Source organism: Penicillium solitum (genome assembly GCF_028829755.1).
Source record: "Penicillium solitum strain IBT 25940 chromosome Unknown utg000008l_segment0_segment0, whole genome shotgun sequence".
Lineage (NCBI taxonomy): Eukaryota > Fungi > Ascomycota > Eurotiomycetes > Eurotiales > Aspergillaceae > Penicillium > Penicillium solitum.
In genome coordinates this window covers 4,050,970-4,063,141 of record NW_027072127.1, presented here as the reverse complement: position 1 = coordinate 4,063,141, position 12,172 = coordinate 4,050,970, and the positions used below count along the sequence as shown (strand labels likewise).

Sequence of the window (12,172 nt, the reverse complement as noted above, 5' to 3'; positions counted from 1 at the left end):
TAATCAACATCACCATTCCATTGGATGAAATCTAAATGATGTGACTCGAGTCAAAACACAGCAATCACGCTCGTCAAATGTCTCATGGAGGAAGCAAATGTACGAAAATTACTCAGTACCGTTAGGTGAAACACATTTCCCAGCCTCTCTGGCGGTAAGACGGTCTAGACATGAGCTGCATGCGCTGGCTGACGCCTCACAGAGGTTGGGCCGGGGCTGGGGACCCAAAAGAGGGTCAATGATCTCGATGAATCACTTTCCAGTGGAGAAGTGCATTGGTCTGTATTGGTATTGGTATCACTGCCCCGTATTCTGTAACGTGTTCAGATGTGAATACCTAGGTAGTTTGAAATATGGGCCAATGGCTGGCTAGCAAGTGCCGAATGGCAGAATTATCACAAAAGGACACTCCTTAAGCCGAGGGAATCACCGTGAACGTGTCTCCGCAACCCCAATGCAATTGTGCCGATGTGATGGAGCCAAACAAGATCGGCGCCAAAGGGACCCAGATGTCCGATACGACCCGGAGGTTGCTATGGTGATGTTGTCGGTGGCGCGGTGACAATACGCGCAGGCTGGCCAGCCCCCCATGTGAAAGGGCCCGCGGTGTATTGCAGAGTTCGGGGTATCCATCCATGGAGTTGCATTCCTGGAGGGTTTGGAGTGATTAACGCAAACAAGAAAGAAGAGAATTCAATGAAATACATTGTACACTTCTAATAGGTCAATTCAATTACCGTAGAGAGACAGTAAGGAGAAGAGCGAGCCTCGGTGATCAGCGGAGAACCCAAACCGGCAAGGCGGCGTAAACAAAAGGCCTGGCATAAATAATCGTGATGCTCGCCAACTGCGCTGGTCTCTTTCTTCTTCTTCTTCCATTCCTACGATCTAACATTCTTCTCATCTAAGCTTATATTTTCCCCCCCTCCATTCCAATCATCTATCTATCTGCAGGATAAAAAGATCTTCTCTTTTTCTCCTCCCCCCACTCCGAGAAAGACTTCCCTTTCAAGTCTTTTCTTGTTTAGTCTTTCGAGTTGTTTAACGACAGTTCGAAAGGCATTCGAGAAAAGACGCTTAAAAGTCCGTCAATCTGGACTTTGACGCCCGTGTCCCAATCCCCTTCAGTGTCTTCCCGTCGTCGTACCGGAGTGACGCTGTCTCTGAAACTACTCAGACTAGAGTAGAGGGAGAAGTCAATTTCGATCGTACTTCGCGCGTCGAACGGGAAGATACTCGAGGTTCTGCTCCCCTTCCCGCTCCTGTTCACGGAAAGGAAGAAGTCGAGTTTCGCATTCAAGAAGAGCGCCCGCGCATTCGTGAAGAGCACCCTCAGTACCAGCAGCAATCGCAGCAGTACTCGGAATCGCACTCTCAGCAGTACCCGGAATCGCACTCTCAGCAGTACCAGCAATTCCAGCCCTCTCACCAGCCTTCGCCCAACTACGCCCCTGAAGTTGAGCTTACTCGTGAACGGTATGTAATTGTTTTTCCCCTCGGTAATTGTTTTGTTTCGTGTTTCGTGTTTCGGTGTTTTCATTTTTACCCCCCAACCTCCAGGGTCTCCACTTGTGAAAGTGGAGACCTGCAGCTGAACTATCAGTTATTTGTTGTGAGATCTCCTATCTTGGTTTAGATCGATTACGGATTTGGTCGGGGACTAAAATTACGTGTCATCAAAACCTGATCCACTTCAATTAGCGGTGACTGGCTTGTTTTGTTTATATGTTTATGGTACCCGTGCATGTGGGCTGACCCTTTTCCAGCTACCCCAGTTACCAACAACCTTCTGTCGACTACGAAGACCGTACTCAAGTCTACGATAAAGTCGTCGAAAGCCAAATCGACCTCACTGAAAGAGACTACCGTCAGCGTACCTCTCCCTCTTACGACCTCGACGTCTCTTACGACCGTCGTTATCGTCAGCCAGTAGACTCTGCCTACGGTTACCAAGCCGAAGCCCAGTCCGCCGACGTCTCGTACGACCGGATTTCCCAACCCCAGACCGACTCTTACAAGGAAGACGACGTCTACCTTCGTGAAGTTCAGCCCCGTGCTCGTTACTCCACCCCAAGCCAAGTAAACGTTTCTCAGTCCACTACCCGTGACACCGCCCCCACTCGCAAAATGGGTTACTACGACGACGAAGGCCAGTACCACTCCTTCCGCCGTGGCGTTGAGCGCGCCGCCGACCGTGTCATGCACCCCTTCTCCCACTCCGAGCATGAGGAGTCTCACGCTGGTGAGGTCGCTGCTCCCCGTGAGAACGTTCGCGTCGTCGAGCCCCGCAACCGCGGCTCCGCTGGCGAGACCGTCCCCATCCCCTGCCACTTCATCCGTGTTGGCGACATCCTGATCCTTCAGGGTCGTCCTTGCCAGGTCATCCGCATCTCGGTCTCCCCCCAGACCGGCCAGCACCGTTACCTCGGTGTCGACCTCTTCACCCGCAAGCTGCAGGAGGAGTCCAGCTTCGTCGCCAACCCCTCTCCCTCCGTGGTTGTCCAGACCATGCTCGGTCCCGTCTTCAAGACCTACCGCATCCTGGACCTCCGTGATGATAACCGTCTCGTCGCCATGACCGAGAGCGGTGATGTCAAGCAGGGTCTCAATGTCATCACCCAGGGCCACCTCTTCAAGCGTATCAGCGATGCCTTCGCTGACGGCCGTGGTTCCGTCCGTGCCCTCGTCATCAACGACGGTGGCCGTGAGCTCGTCGTCGACTACAAGGTCATCCACGGCTCCCGTCTGTAAATTGGTAATTTTTTTTCTGGGTTTCTCCTAGAGGGGGGTCTGGATACGCTTGTCCCTCATCCATGGTGTGATGAAATAGTTATTTGTTCTCTTTTCCTTTTTGCTTGTGTGATTTAATTTTCTTTTGTATTACGATCTCATGTATGCAACTTTTTGTGTGCTGGTGAAAACTTGAATGGATTTATCTGTACTCAATTAGCCTTGACTTCCTTGTAACTAGCTCATAATGCAGAAATTAGGCCCATGTCTTCACACTTAATTCCACTTCTTTCCTTTCCTGGCTCATATTTTGAAGTTGGGCAGAAACCCATCCTGCATGTATTATTGGCTTGGCGAGGATCAGGTTTTTCACGTCTTTTGCCTTTAATGTTCTAGATGTCCTTGAAACTAATATATGATTATTTTGACAATACTGTTGTTCTCTTTCCCCATTGTTGAGGTGAAAAAGTAGTTATCACAATTCCTCGGATATATATTTCACAACCATGGTTGCCCTTGGGGTGTCTCCAGGCACCGCTTCCTATTCGCTAACCTCAATTGTCTCCAATTTTCTATAGATACACATTTATATTTCAAATCTAAACCGAGGATCCATGCATGTCCTCTTCAAGTTCGTTTTTCCTATACTTGATGGAGAGGTTGCCGAAGACCAAATCGCCTGTATTCCTCTGTGGGCCCCGACCCCGTTTATCCCACATAAGCACCTCGATATCCGTAATCATTAATAGCTCTAGAGTCACCCATGGATAGCACATACTGATTTCTATTGAGAACTATCCATGAATGGAGTAGAACAATTGACCAATCCCCGATAATTGCGCGGTGGATCACCCCTGCGTTTAAGCAATGCCCCTGTTCGGCCAAGGCGAACATCAAAGAGACTTTAGACTCTAGAACCTGCATCGAAATGCTTATCACGAGGCCCGGGCTTCTCCGCGCCAGGAATTGATAGATGAGCTCAGGATCCGAACAACACACCTTAAGCAACAATATTAGGCCCTGGGTTCGCATGAGACGCGGACAGGCAGTGCGATTGCAAGAGCGATTGATGGATATTTGGGCCTCGCTACGGGAAACCGAAGACATGCCACCGCAACAATTACAGTTGTTACGTTTTCTAGCTTCTCGATGGCACTCCCGAGAGTGCGCTGCATGTTGGGGTGCAATGGAGTTTGCGGATCCTCCGGCAAGACTCCGATGGTGAGCTGGTTAGGTGCTTTCACGGGCTGCATCCAGGGGAATCCTAGAGTCATGTCGTCCATATCATCAGACTTGGCATTGAAGACCACTCGAAGAAGCATCTCGGCGTCGCGAACAGAGTGGCAGATTGGTCCTGCGACTGGCGCAATCCCGGACATGCTCTGGCTGCGCTCGTGTGTCCGGCATATGGCACGCGACCAGCACTAGACTTGAAGCCCACGGTACCACAACACAATGATGGGATGCGAATCGATCCAGCAATATCAGTGCCAATTCCCAGGATGGATCCACGCATGGCTACCAGAGCTCCTTCGCCTCCGCTGCTGCCACCCGCTGTGAGGGTGCTTCGGTGTGGGTTCTGCACACGTCCAAAGACGTTGTTATGGGGATCTGCCGTCATCATTGTCTGGGGCACGTTGGTCTTCACGTACAGGACCGCCCCTGCTTCCAGAAGAATATCGACCAAGACAGAGTTCTGGGCGGCGCGCTGGTAATCCAAGAAAGAGGCAAATCCGAGAGAACTCGGCACACCCTTGATATTGAAGGTTTCCTTCAAACTGATTGGGATAACGTGAAGTGGTTCCACAGGTCTTCCGGTAGTCTTGAATTGTGCGTCCAGCTCTTCCGCTCTGACGAGAGCCTCCGAGAACATGGTCTTTGTCAAGCATGAAGTCAACTGCTGCGCAATAGCAGCACGCTTACAGAAGGCGGTGGTCACTTCGATGGTGCTGAGCTCTTGGGTGGCGAGCTTGTCACGAAGTGAAGTTGCATCAGGAAGCTCAGTAATTGCGAGCTTTTCCTTGGTAAGGATGCCGCACTTTGAGGGGACGTCGAGGACGGACTTTCAGCTCATTCTTATCAACTTGCTGGAGGATCTTAGATGTGAGTCGCCATTCGATGGGAATCTTGCCGGCTGCCCCGGCCTGTTTGGCAGTACACTTGTCTTGCCAGGTCAGATTGGTCATGTTGTCCAGCATCCAAAGATGAAACGAGGTAAATGAGAGGAGAGCTATGTAGATAATTGGGAATTGTAAAGAGTTGACAAGAGAGCAGGGCACGAACCATCATGTGCAGTTGACCATTCAAATCCAAACACAAGAATCGACCATGGGTACACCATCCACGAGCGCGGTCCAAGCGGCCATCAAGAAGTCATTTCTGGGTTTTTAGCTCTGGAATTTGTGATTCACCAAGTTGGTCTTCTTGGCCATGTCGAGCTCCTGGGAACCCCGGCCGAAGAAGATGGTGGCGGGAAGATTGATCTGATATAAGCGGATTAACCAGCACACCCATCCATAGCTCTTCTTGGTTGCACCGACAGATAGTGCTCTTGCCATCACTCAGAGATCCTCGCGTCACGCACTGCACGGTTTCGGGGATGAGCACATGCACTTTCTCGGGCTGAGCCGAAAACTCGCCGCTCGGCTCGATACACTGGTTGCCCGCAACAGCCACCAGAGCTATCGAAAGTACCCTCAACTAAGCCCTTGTCATTCAGCAAGATCTGCACCACGCAATCAGATGGCACCACGAGCACTTGGAGGATTACTTTGAGACACACGCCTAAATCTCTTCATTTTACGGACCAGGCTTCATTCCAACTTCATGAAACACTCATCCTCTTGATTGAAATGAACCTTTATTATTTGCCTCAGCATCTACGGAGTAAAGGGCTTGGAGATGGGGTAGTTTTAAGAATGGGGAGTGGATCACCAGTTTGGCCCCCAGAAAAATATGGAGCTCTTAGAAAACCAAATTTCGATCTTCATCTTGTCCATTTAGTACTTATTTAGTGCCTGTTTAGTGTCTCTCTGGGTGTTTATTAGCACATCAGATTCCCCTCCAACTTCTACGCTACAACATCATGACTTACACCAGCCTCCCTGGGCTACCCTTCGAGCTATGGGCATCAATATCGTTGTATCTATCCAATGCGGACATAAAACCATATCGCCTGGCATGTAACCAATTCAACAATGCAGCGCATCTCCGCATCGACCCAGTTTTCTTATCAGCCAACCCACTCAACATAGAAGTCTTTCGTGGCATTGCATCCCACGACAAGTTCCGCCACCGAGTAACCGAGATCATTTGGGACGATGCACGCTTGGCGAGAGGCCCACGGCAAACATGGGATAACTTTGAAGGACATGAACTGCTCTCAGACGAGGACGAGCCCGGTAACTCGAGAAAGTGGGCCAAAGAGTGCCCCTTTTATGCTCGAGAGTGTCTCATTGAGCGACACCAATATGAGGAGGAAGATGGGTGTCCTATGTGGTTTAAGGAGGCATGTGAGGAAAACCTCTATCTCAGGATGAGGAGGGGTAGGGATGTGGACAGGCCCGACCATGTTACACGCAGAGAACAGGTTTGGCTCAGCCTTCACTGAAGGAGTGCTGGCAACATTATCAGCACCTACTACGTCAGCAAAAAGATGTTCTTGCCGATAATAGTGATCTAGACGCATTTACATATGGCATCAAGCAGTTTCCTGCTCTGAAGAGAGTCACCATTACACCCGCGGCCCATGGCTACATATCTATTCGCTCCGCTGTACCCGACCCCAATGATCCGCGCTTTCCCTAAGGGATTCAATTATTCTATTCCGTGGGGATGGCTCTTTCCTACAGTGTCAAGTGCCCCTGCGATTGCATATGAGTGCAACGAATATACCCCGAGCTCAGAGAACGCTATCGTGGGTTCCGCACTACGATGCGCGTGCTCGCCAATGAACCAAATTATGTTACCGAGCTGATTATGAATTCCACTCATCTCCCAACTGGGATCAACTGTACGATCTTCGATGAGCCCTGCGAAGAGTATGACAATTTTGCCGCAGTACTGAAAACCCCTGGCTTCCGCCGTCTTGATATTGCTATACTTATTGGCGGACAATTCGATTCAGAGATCCGCGGATCCCGGCGATCCCTCCTAAATGGACGGCTACGCCGCGCACTCGGCGAAGCTAAAGATATGGAGGATTTCAGACTACATACGACAGTAACTACACATTGCTACGATGATGATTATAGATACCCAACACTAGACTACCTGATTCCATTACAGAGCATCGTGCCTGTACAGAAATGGACGAGGCTACGCCACTTCGAACTCTCTCGCTTCCTAATTTCACAGTCTGATATCACCTCTTTTCTCGCCGCACTACCGAGATCAGTTCGCTCGGTTGAACTCAGCATGCTCAAGTTCCTTATAGCCGGTGAAAACTGGCACGGTCTGCTAGAGGATATGCGCAAAATGATACACGAGAAAACAGTATGGGGGGACCGAGAGATCGCTACAAGGCCGAAGGTTACGATTGAGCTTCCGCTTATGCGTCGTGAGATTGGACGGGGCCAGTGAATTGAAAAAGAAGTGCTTGATTTCATCTATGGTGGAGGGGAAAATTCCTTCTCTGGTCGTGTCCATTGTAGTACTCCGTTTGGAGTTGGAATTCTGAAGGATGCATTTGAACCTAATTTTGAACGCCCGCATGTGAATCAAGATTATCTGATTGAGATGGGCATTGCCAAGGAGGGTATATATTAGGTATGTCTGATTCCAGTGCGAAGTTCGCCGCAATACTGATCTCTGATAAGCAGTTGTCTAACTTGGCCCACCACCTTCTGGATCTGATCATGATACAATTTCCATCGAAAACCAAAGGATTAAGGCAAATTGTTGCGAATACGGACTAAATAATTAGTCGTAAGGTTTATGGTGCTGGACAATGAGCGCAACCTCCCGCAACAATGTTATCTATCCCTACTATCTTCCCGCTTGCAATACCTTGGCACTGTAACCTCAGCCTTCATATTACCAAGTGCCGTCGGGGTTCCGCCTGCAGGACAATAGCCGGCCCTATGAGATTGTTTCCTCCTCTGCCAAGTGAAGCAAGCCAGCCTCTTGGCATGCCCCTCGGGGTCCTACCAATCACACATCATTGCGCTTTATCATCGCGTGATGATCACTAACAATACAAAAATTAAGTATAAGAACACCATTCTTGCTCTTGGTTTAGAATAGCTACCTATTCACACATTCCTCAACAATGAAGTGGCTTTTGTTGATAACCCACCTGTCCTTGGCTTTAGCTGAAGCTGGCCGAAAGAAGCCCCTTGTTTCACCGGTATGTATGCATGGTCACCATGTATCCCCATCTCGTTATCATGTAGTCTGACTTATTAGGACGACTTTCCCTCTACGATTCGGTTGAAAGACCTCCTGAAGGGCACCCAACAGCTTGAGGACTTCGCTTATGCGTATCCCGAGCGTAACCGTGTCTTTGGCAGTGCAGCACACAATGATACTGTTGACTTCCTCTATCGCGAGTTGAAGAAGACCGGCTATTATAATGTGTGGAAGCAGCCACAGGTGCACACATGGACTACTGCAAAGACCACGCTGACGCTCGATGGAGAGGCCATCGAAGCGTCTGCCATGACATACAGTCCCAGCGCTGATGTTACTGCAGAGCTGGCAGTGGTCTCGAACCTTGGATGCAAGGCATCAGACTACCCGAGTGACGTGGCTGGTGGAATTGCCCTAGTCAAGCGTGGAGAATGTACTTTCGGAGAAAAGTCGGTGCTGGCTGCAGCAGCTAAGGCAGCTGCGGTAATTGTCTATAACAATGAGGAAGGGTCCGTTAGTGGAACGCTGGGTGGAGTATCTAGTGACCTTGGCCCTTATGCCGCCATTGCTGGAATCTCCGATGTCGACGGAAAGGCCCTACTCAGTGCGGCAGCAAAGGGTGCCGTGACTTTAGACCTTGCGATAGACAGCAGAATCGAGAACCGCACCACATTCAACGTGATTGCAGAGACGAAAGGCGGCGATCACAACAACGTCGTCTCACTGGGAGGTCACACTGACTCTGTCGAGGCCGGCCCGGGCATCAACGATGATGGCTCTGGAATTATCAGCAACCTCGTGGTAGCAAAAGCGCTGACGCGATACTCTGTCAAGAATGCCGTGAGATTCTTCTTCTGGACGGCAGAGGAGTTCGGTCTGTTGGGTAGCGAGTACTACACCTCGCACCTGAGCGCTGATGAACTGGCGAAAATCAGACTTTACCTCAACTTCGATATGATTGCCTCTCCCAACTACGCACTCATGATCTATGATGGCGACGGAGATGCCTTCAACCAGACTGGACCAGCGGGTTCTGCTCAGATCGAGGCTTTGTTTGAGAACTACTTCAAATCCAAGAAGCTGTCGTATATTCCAACTGAGTTCGATGGCCGATCCGACTACGACGGTTTCATCTCTCGTGGAATTCCCGCTGGTGGGCTTTTCACTGGTGCTGAGGGCCTCAAGACCGAAGCACAGGCAAAGCTGTTCGGAGGCCAAGCAAATGTATCATACGATGTGAATTATCATGCTGTCGGGGATGACTTCAAGAATCTCAATCACGAGGCATTCCTGATTAACTCGAAGGCTACGGCTTTCGCTGTTGCAAAATACGCCAATAGCCTTGATTCTATCCCCCGACGGAGTGCAACACCTGCCAAGCGAGTGGTCAAGAAGAGAGCACCTCGGTCACATGCGCACACTAAGAAGTCCGGATGTTTCCATTCTCTGGTTGAAATTTAGTAGCTGTGCTCACCCATTACTGCCCAGGTGGTTACCAATGTTGATATAAGCCAGCCCTGGAGTATCCAATTCAATACATTTTTCTCTGACCAATCACAATTGCTCTCTACGAGGAGTAATTTTTATATTCTGTCTAACACAGACTTTGAGCTTTTAGTACCCAAGAGTATAAATACGTAATAGGGACATACAATACGGAGTACTGGTTTTAAGAAGATATTCGTATAGTGTCGAAGTTATATGATTTTATAGAAAGTTCTGCGGGCCCCCGGTGGAGTAAGAGACTCATGTAATATGAAGACGTGAAGCCATCAGTCGACGCTCCTTCCGATTTGACCGAAGTTGGTCCGTCCTCAACTTCGCCTCAACCAAGCTCCCTCCACCATGCTAAAAATGACCCTTCCTGTTATGCTGTCCACGGGTGGTCGTTCATCGAAGTATGAGCTTGCAAAGAGTTCGAGCATTGACTCCGAATATTGAATGGGCACTGGTAGGCCATCCCATAATTTACGGCTTTGGTAGAAACTTCAGGCTAATAGTTATCCCTCTTAGGCTCACGGGCGGACTATACCACGGCAAGAAGAAACCATACTTGTTTCAATCAGAAAGACAACAAAAAGCTAGCAAAGGATTGTGGTACAGCTGGGCTATAGTCGCGCATGCGACCCCAATGGCATACTTCATGAACCACGGGGAAATGGATGCATATGGACTCCGCAAGTACCATGTAGCTGAGCTTGTTGTTGGTACTATTTTGGGCAACCCGACCTTATTTTTTGCTCACATGCGATTTCCGGATGAAGTCACGAAGCGAATGGTTCTCAAACCCCAGGATGTCTTAGAGCGTTACGTCTACGAGCCAGATCAGCTACCAATCAAGGATATCAACAATCCGACAGAAAAGTATCAAAGTCTTGCAATCTCGTCACTGGGACTTGAAGAATGGTAATGACCAAGCTCGAATTAACATTCTATTCGACGATGATGCCATCGTTAATTTTGTATGCCTTGCCTCTATCCCACCTAATCTGCGAGCGCGAGTGCAATGTGTTTAGTTCATTCAGATCATAGTCCCATTATCTCAACTCTCATAATATCATTCTCATGTCTCTCCAAAACATTCTTCCACAGTTCAGTCTCAAGTAGCAATTTAGAAAATACGGAACTGTCCAATAACATCGATTAAGAACCTAGTCGCGCAGACCTCCGATCAGATCTAGAATCGCCCGTGCCACCTCCTCCGGACTTTCCTGGGGCGTCCAATGCCCAATCCCATCAACAAGCCGGAAGATACGTAGGTCAGCGCATGACACCCCGTTCTTCATCTTCTCGATAGCACCAGGCTCCTGATAATTACCCCAGTCTAGCTTACCCGAGACATAAGCACAAGGCGGCTCGAGCTTCTTCCCAGCAAAGACATCAAAGTCCTTCGTATACCGGCCCCCAGCAGCTGTGCGAACACGATACCAATTCAGCCCACCATAGAAGCCCGTGCGACCATACTCGCCCGCATAAACGGCGAGCTCCTCATCCGGCAGCCACGAGTGCGAGGCCAGACCGTCAGATGGCTCATGTGCCATATCGCGCGTCACTGTTGCAGGCATAGTCTCATTCAACGGCATGATATAATACCCAGGTAGCTCAATCAAGTCTGCCGCAGACCACTTCCCCAGCGGATGCGGCTGGTTCCCCGGCCACGAACCACTCTTCAGATGAAAGTATCCCCGCAAGAAGCGATGCATCTCCTCAGGACCCAGATCCGACATTTCAGGCCCAGCCTGCTTAGTCGAGTAATACCACTTATAGTGCTTACGGCCGAGCTCCGCAAGCGCCTCATGAATCCCCGCAGCAGCAGCCGACCCCTCAGCACCGCCAGCCCCACCTGCCGCCGCCACATCAGGCCCAGCCGGGGCATCCGCATTCGCCGTATTAAACGGTAAATCCGGGGCCCCGTTAAACGGATGACTCATGAGCGCAACGCTCTGGAAGAAATCCGGCCGCATTAGGGCGCACATGGCTGCTGATACAGCGCCGCAGTCATGGCCGGCGACGCACCGCACGGAGCGGTAGCCTAGCGCGTGTACAAGGAGTACAATATCCCGCACCAGGCTGAATAGCGAGAAGGTTCCCAGGTCGACGTCCTCGTAGCTGCGCGTGTCCCAGCCCGTGGTGCGGCCGAAGCCGCGCTGGTCTGGGGCTACGACGTGGAAGCCTGCTGCTGCTAGTTTGGGGAGCACGCGGCGCCATGAGTAGGCGATTTCTGGGAAGCCGTGGAGGAGGATTATCAATGGTTTGTTGTTTTCTGGGGTGTAGCCGGCTTCTAGGATGTGGATATTTAGATCGGTGGTTTGGATGTGGCGGCTTGTTATGCCTGCGGGGAGGGGGAGGGGTTGGAGAGCCATTGTTGGTATTGGGATCTTGATGGAATGTGTAGGATATATGGGGAAATGGAAGAACCCAATGGGAATCGACCTCTACATATAATAATATAATATGCCGAGGTTGCTTGTTTAGGTAGAACATATACCCGTGGACCGTCGCGTTAATTAAGGCGTTCTATATCATCACCCCCTAACCACTCATTTCTATTCATTTTATGCCAATTTTGTTTTATAATAAATTTAAGGATTTA

At 50.0% G+C, this 12,172-nt stretch overlaps 7 protein-coding genes across 7 annotated transcripts; 5 read left to right on the top strand and 2 right to left on the bottom strand.

Moving 5' to 3' along the window:
* Window positions 1–84: 84 nt before the first annotated feature.
* Window positions 85–2,751, top strand: hexA (putative Woronin body protein HexA; the record flags this gene model as incomplete). The annotated part of the gene is made up of 3 exons (XM_065606529.1): window positions 85–99; window positions 1,085–1,476; window positions 1,767–2,751. The coding sequence occupies 3 exons, from the start codon at window positions 85–87 to the stop codon at window positions 2,749–2,751; spliced, it is 1,392 nt and encodes a 463-aa protein (XP_065460492.1).
* A 992-nt stretch (window positions 2,752–3,743) lies between these two features.
* N7455_010828 (uncharacterized protein) lies at window positions 3,744–4,916 on the bottom strand (the record flags this gene model as incomplete). The annotated part of the gene is given in 3 exon segments (XM_065606528.1): window positions 3,744–4,154; window positions 4,172–4,792; window positions 4,815–4,916. The coding sequence occupies 3 exon segments, from the start codon at window positions 4,914–4,916 to the stop codon at window positions 3,744–3,746; spliced, it is 1,134 nt and encodes a 377-aa protein (XP_065460491.1).
* Window positions 4,917–5,815: 899 nt separating this feature from the next.
* Window positions 5,816–6,537, top strand: N7455_010827 (uncharacterized protein; the record flags this gene model as incomplete). The annotated part of the gene is made up of 2 exons (XM_040952927.2): window positions 5,816–6,242; window positions 6,320–6,537. The coding sequence occupies 2 exons, from the start codon at window positions 5,816–5,818 to the stop codon at window positions 6,535–6,537; spliced, it is 645 nt and encodes a 214-aa protein (XP_040816568.2).
* A 126-nt stretch (window positions 6,538–6,663) lies between these two features.
* On the top strand, window positions 6,664–7,311 carry N7455_010826 (uncharacterized protein; the record flags this gene model as incomplete). Its single annotated transcript, XM_040953094.2, has 1 exon — window positions 6,664–7,311. One exon carries the CDS (start codon window positions 6,664–6,666, stop codon window positions 7,309–7,311), a length of 648 nt encoding a protein of 215 aa, XP_040816411.2.
* Window positions 7,312–7,999: 688 nt separating this feature from the next.
* Window positions 8,000–9,540, top strand: N7455_010825 (M28 family metallopeptidase; the record flags this gene model as incomplete). The annotated part of the gene is made up of 2 exons (XM_040952943.2): window positions 8,000–8,077; window positions 8,137–9,540. 2 exons carry the CDS (start codon window positions 8,000–8,002, stop codon window positions 9,538–9,540), a joined length of 1,482 nt encoding a protein of 493 aa, XP_040816576.2.
* A 393-nt stretch (window positions 9,541–9,933) lies between these two features.
* N7455_010824 (uncharacterized protein) lies at window positions 9,934–10,489 on the top strand (the record flags this gene model as incomplete). Its single annotated transcript, XM_065606527.1, has 2 exons — window positions 9,934–9,977; window positions 10,093–10,489. 2 exons carry the CDS (start codon window positions 9,934–9,936, stop codon window positions 10,487–10,489), a joined length of 441 nt encoding a protein of 146 aa, XP_065460490.1.
* Window positions 10,490–10,730: 241 nt separating this feature from the next.
* N7455_010823 (alpha/beta fold hydrolase) lies at window positions 10,731–11,942 on the bottom strand (the record flags this gene model as incomplete). The annotated part of the gene is made up of 1 exon (XM_040953080.2): window positions 10,731–11,942. The coding sequence occupies one exon, from the start codon at window positions 11,940–11,942 to the stop codon at window positions 10,731–10,733; it is 1,212 nt and encodes a 403-aa protein (XP_040816517.2).
* Window positions 11,943–12,172: the final 230 nt, after the last annotated feature.